Below are 27109 nucleotides of genomic sequence, written 5' to 3' on the forward strand. Positions count from 1 at the left end.
ATGTTTGGGCTAGCAGTAATCATAGGTGTATCCTTCCTCATTTGTGTGCTTTCTCTCCAAATTCCTTTACGTGTTTTTCATATTACTTTTTTCCGGAAAAAGATTTTTCATGTTAAAAATCCTTATGTGTATTCTATGGATGAAGACATTCTCTATCATACGGATTTAGGAACAAAAACACAATCTACTAGCAAAGTTTGGGGATGTAATGGTAAAAGTATTTCTAACTTTAGGAAAAATGATTGAATTTCGTTTGCTAATATTTCTTCTTACTTTCCCAACATAAACTTTATACATTTGGCTAGAGAAATGTCAGAGGGCCCAAAAGGAAGCGAAACCACACTCATTTTCTGAAACAGTTTAGAATGTGTACATCATGAAGAATTATTTCCACCCCAACAAGACACAAACGTTCCCAAACTAAATCTAATACAAACATGATTATTTGGCTGCTCTGGGCCCTGGAGATAAATATAATTTTATTGACAATACTGCTGAGTGTTCAGAATTCATTATGATTCAGGTCACTGTTTACCATCTACATTTATAGCTGTACCTCACTAATTCTCATTGTATTAAATCATAAAGTGACAACACTATATTATTCCACTTCTTGAGAATAACCATCATCCAATATTTTGCATTATTAAGATTTTTGTTTTTTCATAAGAAGTATTTCATGAGAAAATTGTTTATAAAATACTGCTAGGATCGTTGTACTTTTGAATTATGTATTTTATCTTAAATATATTTTAATTATGAAAGTGGTTTGTGTTCATTATTTAAAACTAAGAAAATATAAGAAAGAACAATGATTTTTTAAAACAGACCTAAAAAAACCTATTTCTTTTCTTCCAAACCTTTTTAATGAGTAGACTTAAAAATAGTTGGAATTACGTAACTTTGCATCTTACATTTTTCACTTCACTGTACATCATTAACATGTTTCCACATTATTACATTTTCTTTGAAAAACATTGTTTATGGATGTCAAGTGGCTGTGCCATATTTATATAGTTTATCATTGACTTTTATATTACAGTATTTTTCATTAACAAATTGAACTCAAATCGATATTCTTGTCCCTAAAGAAGTTTCACATTTAAGTCTATTTGCTTAGGATGATTCACAGAAATAATCAAAGGGGATAAACTTTTAAAAGAATTTTTGTTTTCCAGAAGACCTACACCTATTCACAGTCCCACCAGTAGAGAATTGGGCAGTTTTCATTTGACTTTTATTCACTTTGCAATTACAAGAACAGAAATAAAAGCTCTCACCTCCACTATTTTGATAAATCTTTCACCTTAGCTCTTTTACGTGGGTTTAGCAGAATTCATTTCCTCCATAAAATGAGGAAATTGAGTGCACAGCAGTTAAAGGAGGTTAAAGTTACATCAAACACTGACAAAGCTAAGACTTGGACCAAGGACTTGGTTCTTCCAAGTCCAGTTTCCAGGGTTCTTGCCCGCTGCACTGGGTGGACTCTTTGAGTCATAGTAACTGAGAATAGTCCATTAATTGGGAAGGGGAGTTAAAGAAAAGGGAGGAAGAAGATGAAGAGGTTAGCAAGAAGAAGAAGAAAAAGAAAGGGAGGGAGGCAATAAGGAGGGAGGAATGAGCGGGACGGAAGGAGGGAGGGAGGAAGGGAAGAAGGGAGAAAGAAAATAAGTAGATCTAGGATGTTCATTAACACTGGGTGCTACATTGCTTCCTGCCCCTCCCATCTCGTCTAGGGTACCACGATGTGTGAGCGTGTGGGATGATTTCCTGGCAGCAACATGACCCGCCCCTTTCCCCACTCCTTTCCAGTCTGCTGCTATTTGCCTTTCAGTGGCCTCCCTCTATCTTTTGCTTCATCTTCTCAATGTAATCTCTCTCCCTGCTTCTGTTTCTGATGTTTATGTTCCAAAGAGTCATTGAGCAAGGCTGCCTTTGATAGTCACTGACCAGACTTTACCTGGATTCAAGTGTTAGTTTTGAAGTTCATGCTTCACAATGATTTTCCCTGGACCCTTATCTGGGGATAACTCTGATTAATTAAAAGACTTGTCATAATTAGTAAAGTAAGGTGTACATCTAATTAGCAAACTCAAAAGCCTTAGAATATGTTTTTGAGACAGAAAGTGATCTATTGTCTACATATCTGGGTCTCTGTCTTTCTCTACCATTGGTGGAGTGCTTTCCATGTATCAGACTCAGTATTAGGGATATGCATATGCTATATCATCCAATCCTCATGACAATAAGGCAGTTAGTTATTATCCCCATTTGACACATGAGAGGCTGAGGCTCAAACACGTATGTAGTGTTATAATATAAATGTATGTACATATGTATGTACACATGTATATATATGTTATAACAAATATATCTGTATATATGTCTAAACATATATCTATAACACTACACCAATAGGTATCTATACATATATCTCCACAGATGTATGTCTGTGAGAGGTATAACACAGCTGGTAAGTGAAACACCTGGGATTAAACCTTAGGTTTCTCTCATGAAGAAAGTAAAATGGCTTTTTCTCTATTTGAAAGAAAAAAGAACTACATTTTGGTACTTTAAGTGCTAGTTTCTGGGAAATCATTGGGAGGGACAGCTTTGTTTTAGACATGAAAATAAGGGGACTCACATACACACAATCACACACACAGAGTTGTTTCATCTCTGTTACAATCCTAGGCGTCAGGCCTTTACCTCTCTGCTTGACTAGATTTCATCAGTACTTATTCTCACGCTCAGTCTGTCATAACCACTATCCAACCTTATAAGATCACCATCCACCTGGTTGTGGATCCCTTCAACAGATGCTTTTTTGGATAGAAAGACATGCTCTGGTTTAGAGTTTTGTCCCACTCTATTCACAGAATAGAGAACAATTCTATTCACAGGGCCATTTTGATGGCTAGGAGGCTGTGTGTGTGTGTGTGTGTGTGTGTGTGTGTGTGTGTGTGTTTGTGTGTGTGTGTTGGGGAGCAGGTAATATCATTCCAAATGATTGGAACTGGCTGTTCAACCTATACCAGGATTCTTCAGAGGCAGCAGGTAAAGTCTAATTGATATTTATGGATGCTTTTCTCAGAAACTTGCCTTCTTCCAGCCATATTTTTATCTTTGAATGGGAAGGTTCAATTTCTTGACTCCCTTAAATCCTAAGGCAGCAACCCTAGCCAAGAAGAGAGGACATAATCCATCAGTACCGGAAAACTCAGCCTTGTCTTCACAGAGGTGATAATCATTGTTAATAGCATTATCTTCAGAGGAAAGGAGAACTCTGGGTGTGTAAAATTTAAACCTTAAAGATTCTAACAATCACTCCTATTTCCTTCATTTCCTTACTTACTATATTTTAAAAGGTATTGTCAGCTGCTATTGCAAAATATCAGTGGCTTAAAGCAAGGTAAGTTTATTTCTCACTCACATTGAGTACAAAGTGGGTGTTCCTGGCTGATGAGAGGCTTTCCTTCAGCTGGTGATCCAGGGACCCAGGCTCCTTCCATCTTGTTGCTCTGTCATCTTTAAGGACTGGCTTTCAAAGTTTCCCTGGGTGTCAAAATCCATCCAGCAGATGGAAGAAGACAATTGTACGATCACCACTGGGAGATTCCTATAGGCTAGGATTGGAAGTCGCATCCATTACTTCTGCCCACATTCTAGTGGCTGGAACTCAGGAATATGGTCTCATCTAACTGGAGATGAGGTTGGGAAGTTGAGTTTAGTTGTGCATCCAGAAACAAGGGGAAACAGCTTTGGTGGACAGCTAATAAGTCCCTGCTATACCAACTGGAATGACCAAACAATTGAAAAATATAGTAGAGGATTTTTAGAGGTTAATTCAAACTAAGCATCCAAATACGTCTTTTATAATGTCTTTTATAAAATCATTAGCTGGTACTCTCCAATCTCTCTTTAGAAATTTCAAGTAACATGGAAAAGCATTACCTTGTAACACTCTGTCGTATGCATTTTAAAAGTATTTATATTTCTTTGCTAACATACAAAATACATAAACCGCAGTAGGACCTGATTAATACAACATGGCAAAGTTAAGTCTTTTAAGACACTAGACATATTTGAAAGTGAGTTCATTCTGGCAGTCATTAGGCAAACTCCTTATCATATTCTCATAATACTTCAGTCTCTTTCCTAGTACATTCCTATCTTTGATAAAAACAGAACAAATGATAATCTTGTTTGGGATGTAAATCACAGAAAGTGTCACTTAAGGTCAATGTTGGTTGGTGGTCTCCAGTCATATTTCACTTCTCATTAAAACAGCCAGACTGAAAATTGTGTCTAGAGGTGATGTTTAGTAAGTCTGACTTAGGAGGAAGGATTCAAGAATGAAAATGCTTCTGTCTATGCATATCATCTTTATGTCTCCAGAAACATTCAGAAATTCCTGTTGATTACAGCAATATCTACAGTTCAAAGAAGAATTCAAACCGCAAGCTATTCTAACATCTGTTTCGGTTTTATGGTCAATCTGAATAGTTGTAATTTACATTCACTGGCACCACACAATGAGGTTATTTTCAAACTACTGTGTTTTGTAAAAAGAAAACAAAAAACAAAAAAAAGACCTCCTTGTACTAAGATCTTGAGCCAAGTCTTAACTAGCCCTGTGAACAGAGGGAAAAATTGTACGAGTAATCAATAATAATTTAAGAACTAATCTTAGACCGTGGTCTTACCCTCTTTGCTGCTCAGCCTTATGGCTAACTCAGCCTTATAGCCTCAATGCAGTTCACTATCAACTTTAGGCCCCATCAGAGAAACTCATAAGAAGATACAGAAAAGACAATAATGAGGGTAGAAGAGAAGCAGAGGGCCTGGATAAAAGGATAATTACATCCCATAATTGAGAATGAGTGTGGCACAAGAATTATCGCTAAATGGAAACAGAATGCATCATGTAATCAGACCACCCAATAGGCATGGTAGATCATTTGTGAATGGAGGCGCCTGCTCTACAGCCCCAGTTAGGTATTTCCTTAGACAGATCTTCTTTAACCCTGTGAGGGACCTCACCAGCAAGCCTCTGATCCTCTGCCTAATGCTGCCCACATCAGTCAGGCACCACCGACTGCCTTTCCTTACTGGATTTGAACCAGCTTCATTTATACTAAGTTCTACAAATACGGAAACAATAAGCAACCTTAAAAGCAGGGCCAGGAAATTGCTACGTGATATGAAAAAGAGTAGTTGATCACTCAGAAGGTGCCTGGCTTTGTGCAATGTCCTCGACCATATTCAGTCCCATTTTATCCTCACAAAACCCTCTGAAGAGTATTGTGTTTTCCCATTTTGGAGATGACAATCTGAGGTACATAGAGATTATATGCATAACAGTGAGCAAGTTACTTAATCAGTGACAGGTTTGGGATGCAAAGCCAGATTTATCTCACTTTAAACAGCAAGTGTTTAACCACTGTTGAGTTATCTTTCTGATTCAGAGCTTCTTCAGACTGTGTGCACCTCACTGCTTAGCGGAGATTCTCGAATGGCTTTGAGCCTGGCACCCTTCTGTCGACTGTACTGCCTCTGGTCTCTGACATCTGCTGTTGATCCTCCTCCTCCACTACTGACCTCTGGTACTCACCCGGCTGGCTGCTTATCTACCTGCTGTCAGGCCACTCCAGTCCTCTCTCTGGCATCCTCCTTTCCCATCCCTGGGGTGATGTACACGGAACAGGCTATCACACAAGCAACCAGCAGACAATTGTATTACCACATTTTATTAGATTTGACACCCTTGACTTGCAGCACTTATTGTAATTTCAGAGATGTTAAAGGTGAATAAAACAAAACCAAAACCAAATCATTGGAATTGGTGAAATACTGAATGAGATTTGCAGTCTACAATGATAAGGCTTCTTCCATGAGAATTTCTTCTAAATGAGAAGTTGGAAAGTCTCGAGGTGATTTCTTTAAAGCCCTAAGTTAACATAATACATTTCATAATAAAAATTTATGATAGGGGATGTGGAATCAGACAACATACCTAGAACTTGTGGTTTTCCTTTTGTTCTCTTGTTACTTCATTCCACGTCCTTGGCACTCACACACCAAGCACACAGCCTGCTAAAGCCCCACAGCAGGATGTCTCTTATCAACATAAGATGCTGGTTGAAGTTCACTGTAAACAAAAACACCAGGAAACCCTTACTTGAACAAAATCAACACCTACTTTGATTTTGTGATTATCTTTTTCTTTACTAATTAAGTATATCAAACTTTGTGTCTGGTTGCCTTATTTACAGGTTAGTGATGCAAAATTAGTTAACTCGTGAACACAACCCACGACATCTACACATACTCTTAAGTAAATTACTGAAAAATAAAATAAAAAGATTAGAGTGAAAAGCTGACCCTTGGTTCTTATCCCAGTTACCAAGGCAGGTAATTGTTTATTTTTATTAACAGTTTGTTGGAGCCCCAAGAGCATGGAAGCGTTTGCCCTGTTTCTGCACAAGGAGCAGCAGAGGAAAGTGTAGAGGATATAAAGTGCTGAGACAGGGATTGTAGGTACAAAACTGGTCCTGTGCTCTCCATCAGTGTAAGTACTCAGGGGTTGCGCTTCAGGTAGTCCTCACAAGCTGGAGAGAAAAAGTGGGGACTTCCGAACGTAGCAGTTCTTTCCCCCCACTGCTTTGCATTCTCAACAATTAAATTAAGTGTCCAGGTGTGACATTCATTATTGGAAAAAGTCCTAGGGGCAGAACACAGCATTCAGTGTCACCTTAGTTTAGTTTATTAGTCACTACTTAGCTATTTGAGTTAGGGAAAAAACTCTCAAAGCACACCTCTTCTCTCTTTAGTTTACAACTGATTAAGCCAAGAGCAATTTTCTCCCTTCTATTCCTTATCCAGCTTTGGGAATGTTGAGCTTTTAGTACACCGGGGCCAATTTTCAGAATTGCAAAAGCGGTGCCATTTAACACTATAATAAGCCCACTGAAAAGCTGCAAATGCATTTCCACAGAGCTCTTATGAATTACTCCCGTGTATTTAGAATACGTTAACAGCTCTGGACCCACACCGTGTTCTAACACAAAATAAAAGTGAAATGATTTGCAATATTAGGGAACTCATAGACCATATGCCCCTTGGACTCAGGGTTGCATACAGTTATGAGAGTGTGTATGTGTGGGCACTCAGCTTGCCTAAGTTTGTCTCTCCACACAGGGTTGTATTCTGAAATGATAGCTCTGAATTTGTCACATATCTGGATACTGCAGCCCTCATAAGAGGCACAGCCAGGCATGCCAGGGGACAGGGAAGGGCCTATCGCAGAGAGGCGACATTTGCAAGGAGCTGAATTATAAGTGGTTCCTGCACCAGGGAATAGCCACCATCCATCGATCCCTCTATAGTCCCTGGTGATGGAAGGATGGATGATCGTAGCCAGAAGGCTGGAGTAAAGAAGGGAGAATTATGTGGTGTCAGTGGGTAAGCTAAGTTGATCTCCCCTCTGGGCCAAGAGTGCCTGAAATCTTCTTTGGGCTCAAATGGGAGAATCCATTCGTTTATTCACCTGTTCATTCAACAAACATGTAGAATATCTACGCTAGAAGGAAATTGAATATCCTCTGATCTTGGCAAATTTTGTCTTACTAAATTTTGCTTGACTTTTAGTCTTTTTTTGCACATAAGTGGGTAAGGACAAAAAAGCACCATTTATAAAAATGTGAAACTATCATAAATAAGCATTAAAACTTCAGAGTAAGATACAAAAACAGCAGTAGACTGATCCTGCTGTCCTGTCAGTGAAAAAGAGCTGAAATGTGTATCACGACCAGAGGTCAGCCAATTAGAAATGGGCCTCACTAGGCAGAGGATTTCCAACTGGGACCCCTTCTTTGAAAATTCCTCCTTTCCAGCAGCTGCTGAGATGTATGTGTGTGTATGTGTGTGTGACAGAGAGAGACTTTAGCAGAAACACACAAGCACATTTGTCATTTGATCACCATGTCGCATAAGAAGTGATAATCATAAACCTGTCAAATATCTGATTTAAAAGGAACATAATACATCAAATAATGGTTCTTTCTCCTAATTTACAATTGAGGAAAATGAGATTTAGAGAGTTTACTCATTAGTGGCAGAGTCAATGCCAAAGCCCAGACTTGTTCATCTTGGACACGCAAATTAATATCGGTTTGATTCATGTCTCCAGAGACTTAAAATGCATTTGGAGGTCAGGGCATGTTCAATGGGAACAAAAAATGGGGAACCCAGAGGTGCAAAGTTTCCACAGTTCAATATTCTTGGTGGGAGAGGGAGGGAACTCAGGAGAAAGCCTCATGGTCATGGCTGTAATGGTTTTCCAGATTTGTTAATGACAGAACTAGTGACAGACATCACCTAATTGCCAAGATGCCCCTGGTGTTTTCTTGCACACAGAGTCTTTGTGCCCAAGAGCAGAATACATTTAGGAGCACACTGGACTCTCTGATGTTATGTTAGGAGTGAAGTCACCATTGATTCTAAACTCAGCTCCAGCTACTACAAATTCCAGCATGGAGGATCTTTCTGGAGCGTTATTAGAACACACTGTAACCACCAGGAGTCCCTAAATCCTGTAATCTGTATTGACCTCTATTATGGTGACATTGATTCTACTGTTCCAAATGCTGAAGAATACTGGGGTTATGGTCATGATCTACAGCAACTTAACCTCCCCTACACATTCAGCATATGCTCCAAATTGTTAGTTATGGATGTAACCTACATCTCTACCCTCGTACTTTTCAGAGCTCACACAGAATTAACACCAAATGAATGAGGCCATAGGAAAGCAATGAAATGGATTTATTATTCATTTAGTCTGGTGGAAAAGGACTAATTACCTGGTAGTCAAATTTATATTTCCTTGAAATCAAGTCAATCTTGCAAAAAGCTCTTTTTCAAAGGCTCACTATAAAAAGCCCAGTGGGGAGATGAGAAATGACACTGCCCAGACACACCAGGACACCATGCCTCCCCACCTTCTGCTCTTGATGATGGGGGCCGAACTCAGTTTAACTGGCAGGGAGGTGCCTCTCTCTGATCCTCACAGATGGACACATCTATCAGCATGTCACGTAGGCGTCAGTTAGACCTGAGTTACGTTTTCCTCAGCTTTGGCACAGTCATAATGACTATGCAAATTTATCTGAGGGCTGTTCACTTGTAATGAAGGAAGAAAATATGTCCTGTGTGTATATCGGTTTGCAAGATGTATAATGACTTTCTCTTTTCTCTCAACAGCATGGCATGGGCCTCCCCTCCGTTTCTATTATGCTTCATGAACTCATCAAATTACTGCACCTTGACAGGAGCTACAACGTTACTATGATCGGGAGAATAGATGAGAGGGGTTGATTTCTACTTTTAAATCTAGGTGATAGTTCCATACAGGGCAGCTGCCAAAAGATACCAGCAAACTCAGACCCCGGCGGAAACCCAGATGGGCTAAAAAGTGTTGGGAGGCTTGGCTTGAGGAAATTTAAATTTAATGAAATAGTTCCTTTTAGCCTTCTTTTTTTCTCCATGGAAACCTGGAGTGAGAGGTCCCACTGCCTGTGGCCCAGATGGACTCAGGTATTCTTAAGGGAAAAAGTGGAAGAATTGCTGGGAAATATGTTTTGAGGATAAGAGTAAGTTTTGAGGGTTAGAGTAAATATTGAGGCTTAGGAACTTTATAAGTGACAGAAATAAGCACTTTCAAGTAAAAAAATAATCACTAGGATTTGCCTTGTTTGTCAGCTAGATAAGCAGACTTATTTGATAAGATAGCTCTTAGGAAAACATTGCTCACGTCAGTGACTATGTCCCTTCTCTTGGCTGGGTCTTTTCCTCATCAACACACCAGAAAAGATTAGGTTGGGCTTTTAAGGAAGGGCCCGTGATGCTTCCTAAGGTTTTCCCAGAACCTCCCCTCCTCCCGTCTTCCTTGGCTGGTCAGGCAGCTGGTCAAAGACCTTGTTTATGCTCCCACATTGGGTTGAGGTAAAGTTCTGAGGAAACCTCCTTCTTTTTCAACCTTTTATTCAGGAGCAGATCTTATGATGGGGTGGATTTTACTATGTCACAAAATGCAAATACAGACAGGACATTGTAACTAGAAAGGTTTGGCTGGCAGAGCGACAGAACTGAGTGGGAATTATTAAAAAATCTGAGATTTTGTGAGGGAAAGGGCATTAGAATTGTATACTTTTGGACCAAGAAAGGACCTCAGAAATCCTGACACAAAGAACTAGAGAGGTGACTTGTCCAATATCACAGAGCTACAGGTGGTTGAGCCATGCTTCTCTAGAAAGAGACATGTTCAAAGAGACAGTGCCCTTCCCACAGCTGTGGTACAGGAATGAAGGTCCAGCCAAGGGCCTCACAATGAGATTGAGAAGGACACCTGTGGAGGTTCATCCAGAAAGAGAAGGAGAATGTTAGCAATCAGTGTTGGATCAGTCATCCTTCTGGACTGTAGTTTATTCAATGTTACCCCAAATAGTCAACAGTAGGGAACAATGCATTTGGGGATAAAATGGATGACATTGTTATTAAGTTTGCTTATAATTCTCGGGTAGTGGAATACAAGGATCTGCCTCTATAGCCCATGCCCACGCAATGTACCATCCTGATTGTTGCAGTTGCCGCTTGATATTAACAAGTGTCTAGCATGTGCAAGGCACTCTGCTGACCATCCTGCTTGTGATCTTGGAATTCTAGGTCTTTTGGTTAATGGCAACATGATACATACAGCCCATAGGCAGTACCAGTATCACAATGAAGACCTACGAATCGTGGCCAATTAAAGCACTATGCTGTTGTGGATACCTTCATTTTGGAGTTTATCCTTTTTAAGAACTCTTAGCTTCTAAATAAGATGAATAAGATGTATTTGTTTGTTCTGTTTTAAGCAGCATTGCACTTGGAGATGAAGGAGGCACAGCTTATTCCTCTGCTGATATTACCACTCCTTAGATGGGCCAACAAAACTTGGTGAGGATAAAGTATTCAATTAAACAGTATTTTGGCCTTTGAGAGATTTTAACCATGATGTAAATGTCCTAATGCATCTAAATATTAGGATGGCATGTGAATAACATCATTTTTAATGCACACATTTTCAACTTCATTCCCAATCACTTTCCTATTCTTAAGACGTTGTGAATAATTCAAGGAGTCACCTGTTTGACTTACTTAAAAAGTATCTGAGCCACCAAGCCTCTATCATCAGAGCTCACTTTGGATCTCTAGCTGGATCTTCTGAAGTTTCCTGTAATTACTCTATGTTGATTAATATTGGAATTTATAAAAACCCAGAAGGATATGGCTGTGCTCTATGGCAGGTCTTGGTAAACTTTTTCTGTAAAGGGCCAGATACTAAATATTCTAGGCTTTACAGGCCAAATGGTTTCTGTTGCAGTGTGGAAGAAACCATTGACAATATATAAATGAATGAATATGGCTGTGTTTCAATAAAACTTTATTTACAAAGTCAGGCTAGAATTGGCCCATGGATTGTAGTTTGCAGATCTCTGCTTTATGGCATCTCTATGGATGCATTCACTCATTCAACAGATTTTTATCGAGTAGCTATAATGTAATAGGCATAATGCTATACCTGGGAGACAACAGTGAACACATGTTGCTCTTGCCTTTGTAGAGTTAATGTTTTATTAGGGAAATTCACAAGCAAATGAGTAATTACAAAAGTGTGATGACAGTTAGACCAGAGAGAGTCTAGGATGCTCTCAATATATATGCAGGCTCTAAACAGAAATCAAATGGGTCATAAACTGGGTCAAAAACTGGGCCTGGGGAAACTGAATGTAACCTATCTGTGTTGCCTTTAAATTTTTATTCGCCTTCCATGGATTCAGACCGTTTGAAGGAAGTGGTTTAAGCTGACACCTGAAGAATGAGTTGGTGTGAGTCTGATGAAGGGATGTGGGGGGAAGAGAATAGAGCAGTCCAGGCAGGGAAAATAGTAGTTGGCAGAAAATGGTTTCTTAAGTAAGCTTGAGTCCTATAAGCAAGGCCGATTTTATGGCATTGGAAGTTCAGCCAAGAGGCCTAATTTACATGGGGTCTGAGAGGGGAGGAGGGAATGGATGTGACAAGAATCAGAAGGAAGAGAGGCTAGAGATGCAAAGAAACTGTAGTAATCAAGGAGTTGCAGAGAAGATGAAACATCAAGTAGTCACATCACTTGGTGAAAGCTACTTGCTGGGAGGTTCATTTAGTTTATTCCTGACCTAATTTATTCAAATTTGTGCCCGAAGGCCGGTACTAATTTGCATGTCCAAGAGTCATGTTTGTCTTGAAATCTAAACCCCATCACATTGTAAATGTGAATCTGGGAAGACAGCAAATGTAAATGCCTGTTCTGAATGTTATTATTTAATTGCATTTGGAAAAGAAAAAAATTTTAAAAATGAAAATAGGGAGAATCATTAGCAACTAGCATTAATTAATGTTGGCAGAATAGATTACATATTATGCGTCAAAAGCAAACTCTAAATGACATTCTTCTGTAATCACTTATTCATTCCCATGTTTCCAGGATTGCACAGGCATCTGTGGTAATAATGGATACAATCATAGACTCTTTCTTTAAGCCCCGTTTGAACAGGTAACTTGGTAACTTCGTCCTCCGAAGTACTGAACTTGACAAGCAACTGTAGGAGGAACTATTTTCAACTGTAGCAAAGAAATTCCCGACTTCCCAACCCTCATTGGACATACACCGTGTACTTATGATTTTTATAAAGGTGAGAATAACTAATAAACTGTGAAAACAACAGAAAATTGCCAGCAACTCTTTGTTATTCAAACCCATGATTTATATTAAAAGCTCCACTTTAGAAAATTAATACTTGGGGATTAAAAAAGGAACTGAAATAGCCTTTTTAACTTACTAAAGCATAGAAATGTGAGTACATAATAAGCAGCAGAGAAACACCCATAATGAATTTATATTGAGAGTGGGTTTAATCCTCCGAGAACAAATTAAACACTAAAATGCAATTAGTGATGTTAGCAAAATCCTATCTCTGTTTATGCCTTTAATTTAAATTGGTGACTCTAGGAGAAGAGGACTATTCTGATTCTATATTTATGCCGATCTGATACCCAGGAAAGAATAAGGACCAGGAAAGGGGGAGAAATGTTTGCCGGAGGAAATCCCAAAGGAATGGGGTGGTCTCAGAGAGGTTCTTTTATTTCTTGGCCATGACCAAAGGGTCCTCAAGTCAAGTTTAGGGACAAATTGAAGGTGACCACCAAGCAGCAGCTCTTGCTACAAGGGGAGAGGGGTCAGGAGAAAACACCCTCAAGGACAGGCTCTGCTTATTCCAGAAGAAAGAATCTAACCAAGGTTGGTAACATTCCTGGGAGGGCATTCTAGAAATCTTGAAGTGTAGTTGTGTTTGAGTATATCATCAAACTACTTATTACTTCATTTTAATTATTTTTATTTTTCCCTTTGGATCAAACTTAGGGTAGCATATTAAATTTTTAAAAATTATATATGAAGACAGGCTATATTATCTACAAATTTTACTTCAGGTTAGTAAAGGTGCTGCCACTATATATGCATTACAAAATAGGAGAGATGTTGGCTCTTACAGAGTTGAGACCCTCTCTTGTAAGCCACTGGCTCCTTCATCAGGAGAGCCACCGATGAGTTTAAGCCAGAGCTTGCAAAGGACAGCCTGTTAGAGTTGATGTTCACACTCTTTTTAAAACGTGAATTAGAGCCTGCCCTGATGGCCTAGTGGTTAAAGTTCAGTGCTCAGCACTTGGGCAGCCTGGGTTCATTTCCTGGTCGCAGAACCACACCACCTGTCTGTCAGTTGCCATGCTGTGGCAGCAGTTCACATAGCAGAACTAGAATGACTTACAACTAGGATAGATAGCCATGCACTGGGGCTTTGGGGAGGAAAATAAAAAGAGGAAGATTGGCAACAGATGTTAGCTCAGGGCAAATCTTTCTCTGCAAAAAAGAGAAAGTGAATTATTTTGCTGACATTTATAATTTCTGGAGATTTCACGCGAAAATCCAGATTTTCAGCTTCTTGAAATAACATATATGACATAAAAAATATAAAATAATATATGCATGGTAGTGCTGGCAAAACCTGGTCCACATCCAGGGCTACATTCGCTGAAGCTGAGGTGAGGCTGCTCCCCTCAGACCAGGCAGACCTCATTGACATTACCTGCTAGTTCTGGGACAGCTGAGTTTGAAATGATTTAAATAACACTGCATTAGAGGTGCTGTCAGGCAGCCCTGAGGAGGAGGGAACAAGGAGAAGCAGACAGCCAGGATGGAAGTGGAATGAAAGAGATGGAGGAAAGGAAGAAAAAGAGAGGAAAGGGAGCCAAAAGAGGATCGCGCAAATAATGGATGGTGACAGAGTGCTGTTGGCTCACCTACTTCCATCAGGCCATCCTTGTGAGTGGGGAGTGGAGAGGTCTGTTCCTGTACACGCAGGGTGGAGAGTAACAGCACCAGGATTTTCTTCACCTCCTAGTGTCCCCACTAGTCAATACAGGTGAAATTAAGTGATAGATGAACACTGAGAACAGCCTAGAAGGGAAAAAGTGATTACAAAAGGCTAGCATACAGCCAAAGAGGTGGAATAGCAGGCAAAAAGGTAGACAAATCGATTGTCTGTATCTAGCTACAGACTACTGTATATGTCTGTATTTGGCTACTACTACCGTCATGACGGCATATGAAAAGCTGCAATGTCCAAAGCATCGTCCTGATTCTCAAGTAGCGTATGAGCATCACAGAGTCTTGAAGCCCCTTCTTCTCCTGCAGCACTCATCCCTGGGGCATCCCCCAGTCACGGAAGCAAACTAGGATTTTCCTCATAGGGTAGAACTCTCAGCGGCCCTCTAGTTCATACTGGCCCTGACAGTGCTGGCTGCTGCAGACACTCAGTGGTTACTTGCCCAGGAGCTGGGGCACTCAGTGCCATGGAGATTCTCCTCTCTATAATATGAGACTCTTGAGCTGGGCACAGCCTTCTTCCAGGTCCTCTGATGGGAAGATTCAGATGGCTGGGTTTATCCTACATTGGGAGCAGGCCCAAGAGTTAGAGACAGCCCAGAGCACTGAGGCTGACAGCAAGCCTCTTAGTGACGCCACTACCACCATGGTAGGAAACCAAGTCGCTGAATGTTTTCCATTCTCTTTCAGGCCAGGGTCGACTAGATGGAGCACTGGGCTCCTTTTCCAGAGAAAAAAGTTAGATTAATTGAAGAGAGCATACAAAGCCAGTGTCAGGAATATTAAAATGGAATCTACAGTGTTTGTGGGTATGTGTAGACTTTGTGGTCTAAAATGTAAGCTGTTCATGAATACCTAGGGTCAAATTCTCCTCTTTCATAAAGATATTTTCACTCTGCAGGAGAAGAAAAAGGAATCCAGCCATATATTACTTTAGGTTGAATGCATACCTTATAATTGTTTATAACATGCATTGTCTCTTAAGGCCTCTTGAGTGGGCAAGGCATTATCCCCATTATGCAAATGAGGAAACCAAGTCTCAAGGGTCAAAAATGAGTAGCCTAAGGTCACCAACTAGTGGGTTATGTAGCCAGGACTTGACAGCAAGTTCTGCTTTCTTCATCCTGGTAGTGGCTGCTATTTTCTATTACAATTGAAAATACAATTTATTGAGACATGATGCAAACAAAATATTCCTAAAATAGTCCATCAAAGGACAAAACATCAGTGAAGTAATGTGGTTTTAAAGTTAGTTTGCATGCATTTTTGCTTTTCCCAACTTTTTATTTTGAAAAATTTCAATAATACAGAAAAACTGAAAGAATAGTATAATAAATACCTGTATACCCTTTATCAAGATGCCACAATTTTTTTTTCCTTCGGGAGGAAGATTTGCCCTGAACTAACATCTGTGCCAATCTTCCTCTATTTTGTAAGTGGGTCACCACCACAGCATGGCTGACGAGTGATGTAGGTCCATGCCTGGGATCCAAACCCGCAAACCTGGGCTACTGAAGCAGAGAGCAACAAACTTAACCACTAGGCCACAGGGCCAGCCCCAAGATTCAACAATTTTTAATATTTTGCCACATTTGTGCATACTTCCTAAATATATATATTCACACATATATGTATGTGTACATATATATGTGTGCATATATATACACACACCCCTATTTGCTTTTTTCCTAAATCATTAGTAAATGAATTGCAAACATCATGCCAGTTAACTCCTGTACCTCCGCATCATTTCTTAAGAATGATATTCTCCTGATGACCACAATACCACTATCAAACTGAAATAAAGCTAAGAAAAGTAAAAATAGTTTCATGACATCATTTAACATCCATTCCATATTTAAATTTCCCTAAAAATATTTTTTATAGATTTTCTTCTTATCCAATATTAACTTAACTTCATACACTGTATTACTTGGTTGTTATAGCTCTGTACTTTTTACATCTAGAATAGTCCCGCTATTTTTCTTTTTGCCCATGACAACAGATTTTTTGAAGAGTCAAGGCTGTTATCTTGTAGACTATCCCATGCTCTAGATTTGTCTGTGTCTTTCCTGAGGGGGTTTCACTTGTTCATCTACAATGCATCTTTCCTGTAAAGTGGAAGTGAAGTCTAATGGCTTGATTAGACTCAGCTGTGTGGCAAGAACGCTTCATAGCAATGTGAACTTTCCATCGCACTGCATGAGGGAAATGTAATGTGAAGATTATCCCCTATGAGTCATTTCGAGTTGGATCACTGGATTCAAGTGGTAACTGCCACCTTTCTCCAGTGAAAAGTTAAAGTTTTCTCTTTGTAAATGGCTAGTAATCTATGGGTGATAATTTGGCACTGCATGAATATCCTGTAACCCAACCGTCTTCTGCCCAATGATTTTAGTATGGGTTGCAAAATGATAATTTTTTAATTCCATCATTCCTCCTACGTTTATTAGCTACCATTCTTTTTTAAGAAGAGCTTTTCTTATTCATCCTCCTCCCCCACTCCAATCTCTTGTTTTTTCTTTTTGGTTGAGGGCAGTCATTATTATAGATTTTGTCCAAATCAGTGTGTTATAAACAGTTTCTGTCATTATTCTTTTTGATACTCAATTATCCCAAATTTGGCCAGGAAGAGTCCCTTCTAGCACACTCTTTTGTCCTTTTGACATAATCCTATTAGTTCTTGAAGAATTTTCTTGCTTTCAGGCACAACATGATTCTCAGGGACAACTCGCACTTTCCTTGCCTCAGGTCTGGAACCAGCCATTTCTCCAAGAAGCTCTGGTTCCTTTCAGTGGGGAACAGTATTTATAAACAAAATATGGATGTGGCATGCATTTTTATTTTTGGTTAAATTATTCCAATAAAATCACAAACCTTTCACCAGCACCAGGGAAAACTATAGAAGAAAACATATTTTTCATTAGAACTAATCAGAATAACTATTCTTTGTGATTTTAAATTATTTTCATAGCCATCCTCTAGGTAAAAAATTGTAAATGTTATTGATGGAAGAGAGTAAAGCTGCAAAGTGAATAAAATATTCTTTATTGAATTGACTATGAAAGCTTCAGATCTAAAGTAGAATAGCATCATCTAAAATAATGTTTTGAGTGGGAAACCGTCCCCAGATATTAACAATGGTGTCCAAGAAAACATTGGAGCAACTTTTTTCAGACTTCATGGTTTTGCATTTCACACAGAAATTATCTTTTTTTCAGAAAAATTCCGTAAGATATGTCATTAATTCAAATGTATTTTATAGCGTGCCTACTGAGTGAATGGCACACTACTAAGAAGCCTAGTTTTTAAATTAGATCTTTGGTTGATAAGATTTATCTCAATCATTATCTTTCTAAAGAAAGAAGGACTTTCTCCTGTGTATCAAGTAGTGGCCTGTGTACCCAGGCAATGGGGATACAGCAGCAGACAACACAGACAAAATCTCTGCCTTTATGAAGTCTAGTGAGGGAGACAAATAACAACAATAAAGAATAATGTATAATAACAGTAATATGTTAGATGCTGAAGAGTGCTAAGGTGAAAAATAAGGTAGGAAAAGGGAACAGGGATGACTGAGGTACGAAACCATAATTCAAAATAGCATGGTTGGAAAGAGTGTATTGAGAGGGTGCCATTTAGGGTGCCATATGGATATCTGGGGGAAGAGCAGTCTGGAAATGCCCAATCTAAGGTCACCAGGCAGAAGCATACAGAGTGTGTTGGAGGAACAAGGAGACCCGTGTGGCTGGAGGAGAGTGACAGCAATGGAGAATGGTAGGAGATGGCAGGAGTGCAGATTTTGTGGTCACTATGAGGACAGCGACTTTCACTCTAAGCAAAATGGGAAGCCATTAGAGGGCTTTGAATAGGGAAGTGACTGGATCTGACTTGTGTTTTAACAGGATCATACCGGCTACTGAGATGGGAAGAGACTACTGGGGGTCAAGGGCAAAAGCAGGGAGAGGACTAAGAGGGCTAATGCAGTAGAGATGATGGACCAGGGTGACAGCAGCAGAGGTATTGAGAAGTAGTTAGACTCTAGATACATTTTGAAGACAAATCCAATAAGATTTGTTGACAATTTCATGCAAATTTTGAGAGAAATACAAGAGTTACGAATGACTCCCAGGTTTTTGCCCTGAACAACCAAAAGGATGGAGTTATCATAATTGGGATAGAAAAAAACTGGGTGGAGATTTAGGGGGAGTGGATATCAAATGGAGGCCAGGTAAAGAGGTGGATTTATGAATCTGAAGTTTAAGCGAGAAGTTTGGACTGGAGAGGTAAAATTGTAAGTTGACAGCATATGGATGGCATTTAAAGCCATGCAACGGATGAGATGACACAGAAAATTAGCATAGAAACAGATAAGAAAATGTCCTTGGTTAGACATTAACAGTTAGGGGAGAGGAGGGAGACCCAGCAAAGGAGACAAAGGAGGAGTAGCCGGTGAAATTGGCAGTACACCTGGAGAGTGTAGCATCCTGGCATCCGGAGAAGAAACCTTCAAAGAAGAAGTAAAGAATTATAGCATGACAATGCTTCGTTTTATCACAAGTGGAATTTTAATTCCAATATTTGTCCTTATAGTCAATCAATTTTAATATACAAAAGGTTTGTGTCAACATTTCTAAAAATACATTTTAAAGTTCTATTTCATAAGAAGAGATTATTTGTAGAACCACTATCCTTAACGACGCCCATCTTTCAGGCTGAAGAACAGCATCCTCGTCCTCTTTAGAAGGTCATTGCTAATACACTCTTTCAGAGAAACGATAGCATCTGCTTTTCTCTGCATCAGTTAGTGAGGGGGAGCTCCAGCTGGGGGCAGCTTGACTTTGCCTGAGCAGCAATTCAATCAGCACACAGTCTGCAAGAATACGTGGATTCAGATATTTCTGCTCCAGGAAATGCCTCCTCCCATTTCTTTATTTTAGAAACAAGTGGTCACTTGAGTCATGTCTCCACATAATTTGTAAATGGAGCAGAATTTCTTAACCAGTTTAGTTAAACATAAAATGCTTACTTACAAACATGCTGCCCTGATGTAAGTTTGGTGATGACCACAGTTCTTTCTTACAAGGCACCGATTGGCAGTCAGGGAGAGTTCTAGGTTTGTGAACCCTGGACCCGTGTACTTCTCTCTTTAAGGATGTTTCCAAAACCTCAGAGAAGTCATTCTTTTATGGGGGATTTTCTGTCCTTGCACAAATCCTTGTGACCTTGCTCTCTCTGCCACCTGCAAGTGCCTTCCTGGACTCTTTCCTCTCTAGCGTGTTGTATTTCCTGCCCCCTGCTGCATTTTCCTTTTTCAATGGCTGCTGAAACTGCTGGTAGCTGATTTCAGCCTGCCAATAGCTCTCTTCCAGGCCACTGCTGCAGGCTTCTTGTTCAGCTGACCCCTTCTTGGCTGCCAACATTCACACAAAAGATTGCGTCTGTAATTTTGTAATTGTGTAGTTCTTGTCCTTCTGTAGTTCTTGGAGTACTTCTGTCCAATTTCTTCAGAGTGACAAGGACATTTTATCTCCCTCAGATATCACTGTTTTAAAAGGTGAATTCCTGGTACGGTGCCCCTGGAAGATCAAGCACCAAGGACATGGACAAAACCCCATACACATGATGCTACCATGTTCATCTTTCATCACCACTTCATAACATCCTTCCCCCATGGCAGTGAAGCTTGGAAGCTGCGACATGGCACCTTGTGATTGCAACTCACTTACAACCCGCTCTGTGTGGGCTAGGAAAGCTAGCTTTGGGGAAGGGCTGAGAGAACCTTCACAAGCAACTGTGGAAACATAGAGGAAGCGAGGGAGGATATACCAACGGTAAGCAACACGAGAAAGTAGGTTTCAGGCGACACCAAGGGCACAGGGCCCACAGGCTGCAGCCAGCCCCCGAGGCCTGTCCTCCCTCTCCCCTCCATCCTAACCCTGCTGTTAGTAACAGCCCACTGCACCCTGTCTTTCCAGGCAGCCTTCTCTAATGGCCATTTCTATCTCTTTAATACTGCCAGATGACTGGATAACCAATCTGACTTCATACTAAGGTGATGATGGCTAATGGTTTGAGTTTATAAATAACAAGTTTTTATTTAAACAAGGGTCTTCTAGAGACCCACTGTTCTAACTCAGAGGAGTTACTCACTGGGTTTGGACTGGTCTAGAAACAAAGCTTTCTGCATCCACCTGGCACAAGGAGGTCATGGGTCCATGTGGATTACTGCTTCTTATCTTTATAATTAATATTAGATCTCACCATAAGTCTCACCTCCTCAGAGAAGCCTTGCATGACTACCTGAACTAAACTCACCCACATTCATTCTACTCACTAACTCACTCACTCATTCTACTTCATTTCTCTGCGTCACATTTACCACTATAGACTATATTTCTGGTTTCTTTATTTATTAATTTACATATTATTTTACATATATCAATGCTTGAAGGTATGTGTTTAGTATCTCTCTCCATTAGTATGTAAGCGCCATGAGAACAGGGACCTTGTTTGTCATTTTCTTGCCATATCCGCAGCACTTAGAATAATGTCTGCTATATGGGGGCATTCAATATATATTTGCTAAATGAACGAACAAATGAACAAGTGAACAAATGAATAAACAAATGAAATGAATGGCTACTGGAATCCTATCTATGATGGAAAGTCACTGTAGCAACTCAACTTGTTCTTTCATTCTCCAGCCACATAAGTGGCTTGGAATTGTCTAAACAGCTCCAGAATGCCTCCTAATTGTCCAAATGGGAAGAGGCAAAGCCTTAATGTTAAGCCCCTCCTTGCCGTAAGTTCCGTGCAAACACTCCTGCCATGTCCGTAGCCGCTGGATCTCTTGATATTTGATAGGTGGACAAACTGCTTAAAATGGGCCCACAGACACCCGTAAATCACTGTTGCTATCCTGATCTCGTCATCCTGGAAAAGAGTCGTGGGAATCCAATGTTGCTTTAACAAAGATTCAGGTGAAGAGAAATAGTGACATTCATAAAATTATTCTGCACTGAAAGGTTAAACCTTCAGAATAATGTAAAACCACCATACAATGCTGCATAAATGCGCTCATCTATGATTTTATAATATGCATACATCTCTCCCCCTCTTAAAGCAAAATCTACTTTAATTAAACCCCTAACATTCTGATTAAAGATGATAATCCTTTTGCACTGTGAACTTGTGATAAGTGTGTTCAATTTGTATCCGTTTTTAAAAGACAGCACTGACTTTTGACACTCACCTGCTTGCATGGCCATATACGAAACCTAATATTTATCTAAGATTAGCTTCTGCCTAAATCCTCTTCTGTGTCTTTAGTCGTTTGCAGTGCTCACATTCACACATTCTTTAGGGTAAAGGAAGAATTCAGTGTTATTTCTTTTGAGAGATACTGGTAACTCTGGGGATATGTTCAGTCTTCATAATATTACTTTATTACAGTTCACCGAAAGGGAGCAGAATCTTGACTTTAATTCCACTTTTATATTCTTATGCTGGTCCCAGCAACAAAGGAGATTGGGCTCTGGGAACTCCACAGTGATCACAGGTAAAGTGAAGAAGATATTACGACAGGATTAAAGATCACACTCAGTCTGGAGCTGGAACATTTCTTAACTCTAAAATGGAGAAAAATCAGGGTTTTGAAACATTCTTACACAAGGGCAAGAGGCAACCAATTGCAGCTCTCTTCACCCTCAGAGCGGACAAAGAAACTGTGGCTGAGAGGCCAGATAACTTTCCCCGGTTCTCACGGTTAATAAGCAGCTGAGCTGGAATTTGAACCCGGCTCTGTCTGACTCGAGGCCCCTTTGCACCATGCTCTGCTGCTTCTCCCAGCAGCCTCCCACGGATGCACAAGGTTCACAGTCCCTGTTCAGAAGAACCAAAAAAACCCCCAGATTTTTCTATTTTAAAAGTTGTGAGCAGATCGTTGTGCTACTTCAGCAAGCAAACCCTAAGCACTAGGCATATATCGAGATGGTTAGGGTTGGAATCAAATCAATCATTGAGTTGACTTATTCAGTAGCATGCAAGCCATTATTTCACAACAAAACCAGTCCATGTATCTGGGGAATCAGGCATAAATGGTAAGTAATCTATTTATTACTTTTAGAAAGAGGATTTTTTAAAACATTCTTCCTTCTCACTTCATCATTTTTCACCCATTTTTAATCAAGTTTAGTGTGTATATACATATATATATATATATATAATTTTTTTGTTATTTTTCTCTTAAGGAAGATTAGTCCTGAGCTAACATCCACCACAAATCCTCCTCTTTTTGCTGAGGAAGATTGGCCCTGAGCTAACATCCGTGCCCATCTTCCTCTACCTTATATGTGGGACGCCTGCCACAGCATGGCTTGATAAGCCGTGCATAGGTCCACACCTGGGATCTGGGCTGGCGAACCCTGGGCTGCCAAAGTGTAGCTCCCAAACTTAACTGCTGTGCTGCCGGGCTGGCCCCTATAGTTTTGTTGTGTTTTGATTCATTGTAATTCTATTCTCCTACCCTCTCTCCCACTCCTCCCTCCCCCACTGTCAACACACTCACACATTACAGAACCATTTAGGGCCATGGATTTGACCCTTTGTGTGATTGGCATTACCTGTGACCCCCTTCTCTGACCCCACTGAGGCTTCCTGGGTTCCCCTTGCCTGAGCCTCCACCCTCAGCATGTGAAACTCCATCCTCTGCCCACCCTGACTCATCTCTGGTTGGGGATCCAGCATCCTGCAGAAGCTCAAGTCCCCAAGGTTGCAGCTGGAGCTCCTGGAGATGACGGCATGGTCCTCACATGGACAAGATGATGTGAGGCCCATAAGCTGAGGGTGTGGACTTGGGAGAGACCTCTGAGATCCAACCCACTCCCTCCTCAGAGAATGAAATGATATCTAGACGGTGTAGGGGGCCTGCCTAGGAAACACAGCTAGACCGTAACAAAGATGGACCAGAACTGAGATCTCCTGTTCCTGACCCTGCTCCCTTCACTATTCCATAAGGTGTAGAAAAGTCACGTGTTTATCTACTGACAGATTATTTGTACTCTCCCCTCTTTTGAAAAGGCATTAGCAACAATTTTCAATAAAAGATGGATGTATTATATCACTCAAGCAAAGGTAAAGAGAACAACAGGCATATATTCAAGGGAGTGGATGGGGAGTTCTCAGTCAGTATCAAAAAGGATACCTGGGAGTGCAATACTAAATCTAAATACTTAGATTTAGTTCTGAGTTTCCTGGAGGCCAAGCTGAAAATAGAAATACTGTGAGTTACACAACTCTCATTATCTAATAAAAGAAAGCATTTGAGGTTTGTCATAAAAACTTTATGTCTTTATGTCATAAACTTTTATGTCATAAAAACTTTGTCTTGAATAACACTTTATAAAAGATATGGGATAATTATTGATAGAATGTAATGCTAAATCTTGGTTCTGTCTGATTCATCATTTCTTTGGGAAGCTAAAATACTAGGGTCCAGGTATGCACATTTGCTGTAACTTGATTTAACTGGGAAGGGGTTTATTTTTAAAATGCAGATTCCCTGCCCTCCCATACCCCCACCCCTAATTCTGTATGTCCAGGATAGAGCTTAAGAATCTGCATTATTAACAAGCTCTGGCTCTGATGCGGGTGGCCAGTGGAGCACATTTTAAGAAACACGAATCTACAGGAACAAATTATTGCTATGCCCCTTAGCTTTGATCAGCTCCTTTGAATATAAATTTTCTCTACTTTTTTGGTAAGCAGCCAACAGCCTGAGATTGATGTCTCAAGGGAGACTAGGAGGTCAAAGACTCTGGATTGCCAAGATTCCTATGCTTATATACCAGGCGTACGAGGAGGAAGGTGGAGTCTGTTTAATAAACTCAAACCTTGAGGAGTGAAGGGAGCCATGAAAAGGGTCAGGGAGAGGTGGCAGAGGAGCAGTTATAAGGGACAGGCTGGGAACTCCAAAGTTGACCTTTGCTGTCTTGCCATTTTCCGAGGCCCAGCCCTGTTTGGGTTCTGCTGTGCACAGGGGAGTTTGTGCCTAGCCCCACTATCTTTGCCTACAGTTTATGGGAAAAACTTCCAGGAAGTCCATTCTGAATCAGAGAGCTGGGGTTAAAGCGTGGTCCATGGGGTCCACTAATTCCTGAGGATTCATGAGGGAGCTGCCGTGGCCTCTGAACCCCCTGAAATTATTTATGCATGAATAGTTTGTAGATATATGCCTATATGTATTTTTGTGAAAAGGGGTTCTAATTACAACTTCCATCAGATTCTCAAAGGGGCCATAAATGACCCCAAAGAGGGGTGAGCCATGGGGAGTTCCTAGCGTAGCTGAGTTTCATGTTCATGCTGGTGTGTTCCCATCACATTACAGCCTGAGGTCAGTTAGCTGACAACCGCCTTGGTGACAGCTAGGTCACTAAGTGTCCCTCCACAGGAACCATCCTCCCTGCCCAACGGAGGATTATGGTAGCAAAGCTGTCAGGCTTAATTTTGACAAACTGTTTTGGGTAATTAGTCCCTTTTAGTTACTCTTACAAATGGTAATTTTAGGTGACAAGATTATTATACGCTGCTTGTTAATGGGGCCTTCAGGGTCAAGAAAACACCACTGAGATTGCTCTGACCTGTTCTTTTCCATCTTTGGCATTACCCTTGAAACAGCCAGAAAAGACGTTTAATCAAGTCAGCTCCTACTCTGCGAAATGTACAGAACACGGGTTTCCTTTCATCCTTCTGCCAAGTGAGGGATTAGAGAGGGCTCTCAACTTTCCCCGCTACTGCCAGCCCATGTCAGGCTTCACGGACTTGCTGATCATTAACTTGAAAAGCTGGGGAAGTTTCTAGCCCTTCCATTTTCTTGTTTACCTGTTCAGCCAAGTTGCTTTACAACCAAATGAGTTTGGAATAAATAGGGTCTTGGGCGATGAAGTATTTGACTTAGCTCAAGTTGAATATTTTCATTGCTTTTCACTTCACTGAACAGAAAGGTCAGTTTGCCCAATAGGTCAGGGCAGGTCTGCCTAATGGTTCACCATAGGCCAGCTCAGGAGAAGAATGGATGGAAGGCGAACTCTTCTCAGCACTTTAGGAAGCTGGGAATTGATTGGCTGTTGACTAGCTGTGTCACACGGGCCATCTGTTGGACCTCCCTAAGTCCTCATTTCATTATCTGTCAAAGGGGATAAAAATAATATCCAGCTCACAGTACAGCTGTAAGGATTAAATGACATTATAAATGCCTAGAGTATAGCAAGAACTAAACTAAACAAAAAGATAGCATCCATCATAATTACAGCACAATTCTCCTTCCCAAATCCAGATTTTATAAAGAAGCCTGAAATAGTGGAGAGGTCAAAGAAATAAATATTACACGCATGCCCAACTTTATCTCCATGCCCAACTTTATCGCCATGCCCCCAAGGCTTGTTAATGTGGCCACATCTAATCCCATATACACTGAAATCCTTTAAAAAACAGTGCAGATGGAGATTATTACACTGCTATCAATTCAAAGTGGTTGCCACTGATTTCAATGTGCGTAACCACATTCCTTGAAATCAGAGATATCGTGTGAAACTGAAAATAAAAAATTTGTAGGCAATGCAGTTTTTCCCTCTGGTTCTTCTTGATGGACCAAACCAACGATGCTGCCTTCATGGTGACTTTTCAAAAATGAGAGTTTCACTTTTTTTAACAAAAAGATGTTTGTTCTTTTACCATAGTTTCATAGCTATCATAAGATTTTATTCCCATGCTTTAGAAACTAAATGCAAATAAATTTGCTCCTTCATGGAGTTGCTTCTTATATTTAAGTATTTCATTTCCTATTTTTCTTCTCAAATTTCAAAAGAGTCAGTACTCACCTTTATGGGTATTTCCTGGCATCAGCGTTCCATATCTTCTCTCTATTTACTTTACTCTTCAGCAACGGTTGCAGCAGGCAAATTCAAACACGGCACCAAGGAGTCAAATATCATCTCAGGAACAATGGCTAGCTGTGCTGTTAGATCCTCAAGTAAGAATAACCTTCTCGAAGAACTGGAAACAGGATAAAAGCTGAAGGCTTGTGTGTCTTAGGTGGCAAAGATCTCTCCCTGTTCTTATCCTGAACACAACGCTTTCCCGAGCTTTAATCTAGCCAATTGTAGGGGAAAGGAGAAGGGAGAGTACTTAAAATTATTTCAGTTCACTTATGTAGATAGAGTGTTTGGTGGGAGTCCACAGAAATATGAATTATAAAGGAGGCTAGAGGGTTCTGCAGGTTGCATCTACATGAAAATAATGCAAAGTACACGTGCAAAGGAGATGGGGATGTTGGCTAATGTTTCTATACGAGATAAACCCATTTGTTCAGTAACGGTGTTACTTGCTCTTCTAGCTGCTGTAGTTGTTGTGACACTTCTCAACAGACTTGAATGTGACCAGATCAATGTGGTCCCTGATGTTCTGGTGGAGTACCAGCAACAGCCTCAGTTCCTAATCTCCTATTTCATCAGACAATGGCTTGGACTTCATGACCAGACATCACAACTGGGCAGCCCAATCTTTCCCGGCAAGTTTGTAGTTGAATAG

The 27109-nt window shown here is 40.3% G+C and overlaps 1 protein-coding gene across 1 annotated transcript; it reads left to right on the plus strand.

Moving 5' to 3' along the window:
• UPP2 (uridine phosphorylase 2) lies at positions 1–27109 on the plus strand. The gene is given in 11 exon segments (XM_023622964.2): positions 1–205; positions 1374–1385; positions 6439–6489; positions 6492–6571; positions 9265–9373; positions 9588–9597; positions 12566–12692; positions 12695–12773; positions 15212–15256; positions 15259–15357; positions 26916–27109. Coding segments are annotated over 11 exon segments (1011 nt in total).

This window comes from Equus caballus, chromosome 18, assembly GCF_041296265.1.
Source record: "Equus caballus isolate H_3958 breed thoroughbred chromosome 18, TB-T2T, whole genome shotgun sequence".
NCBI lineage: Eukaryota > Metazoa > Chordata > Mammalia > Perissodactyla > Equidae > Equus > Equus caballus.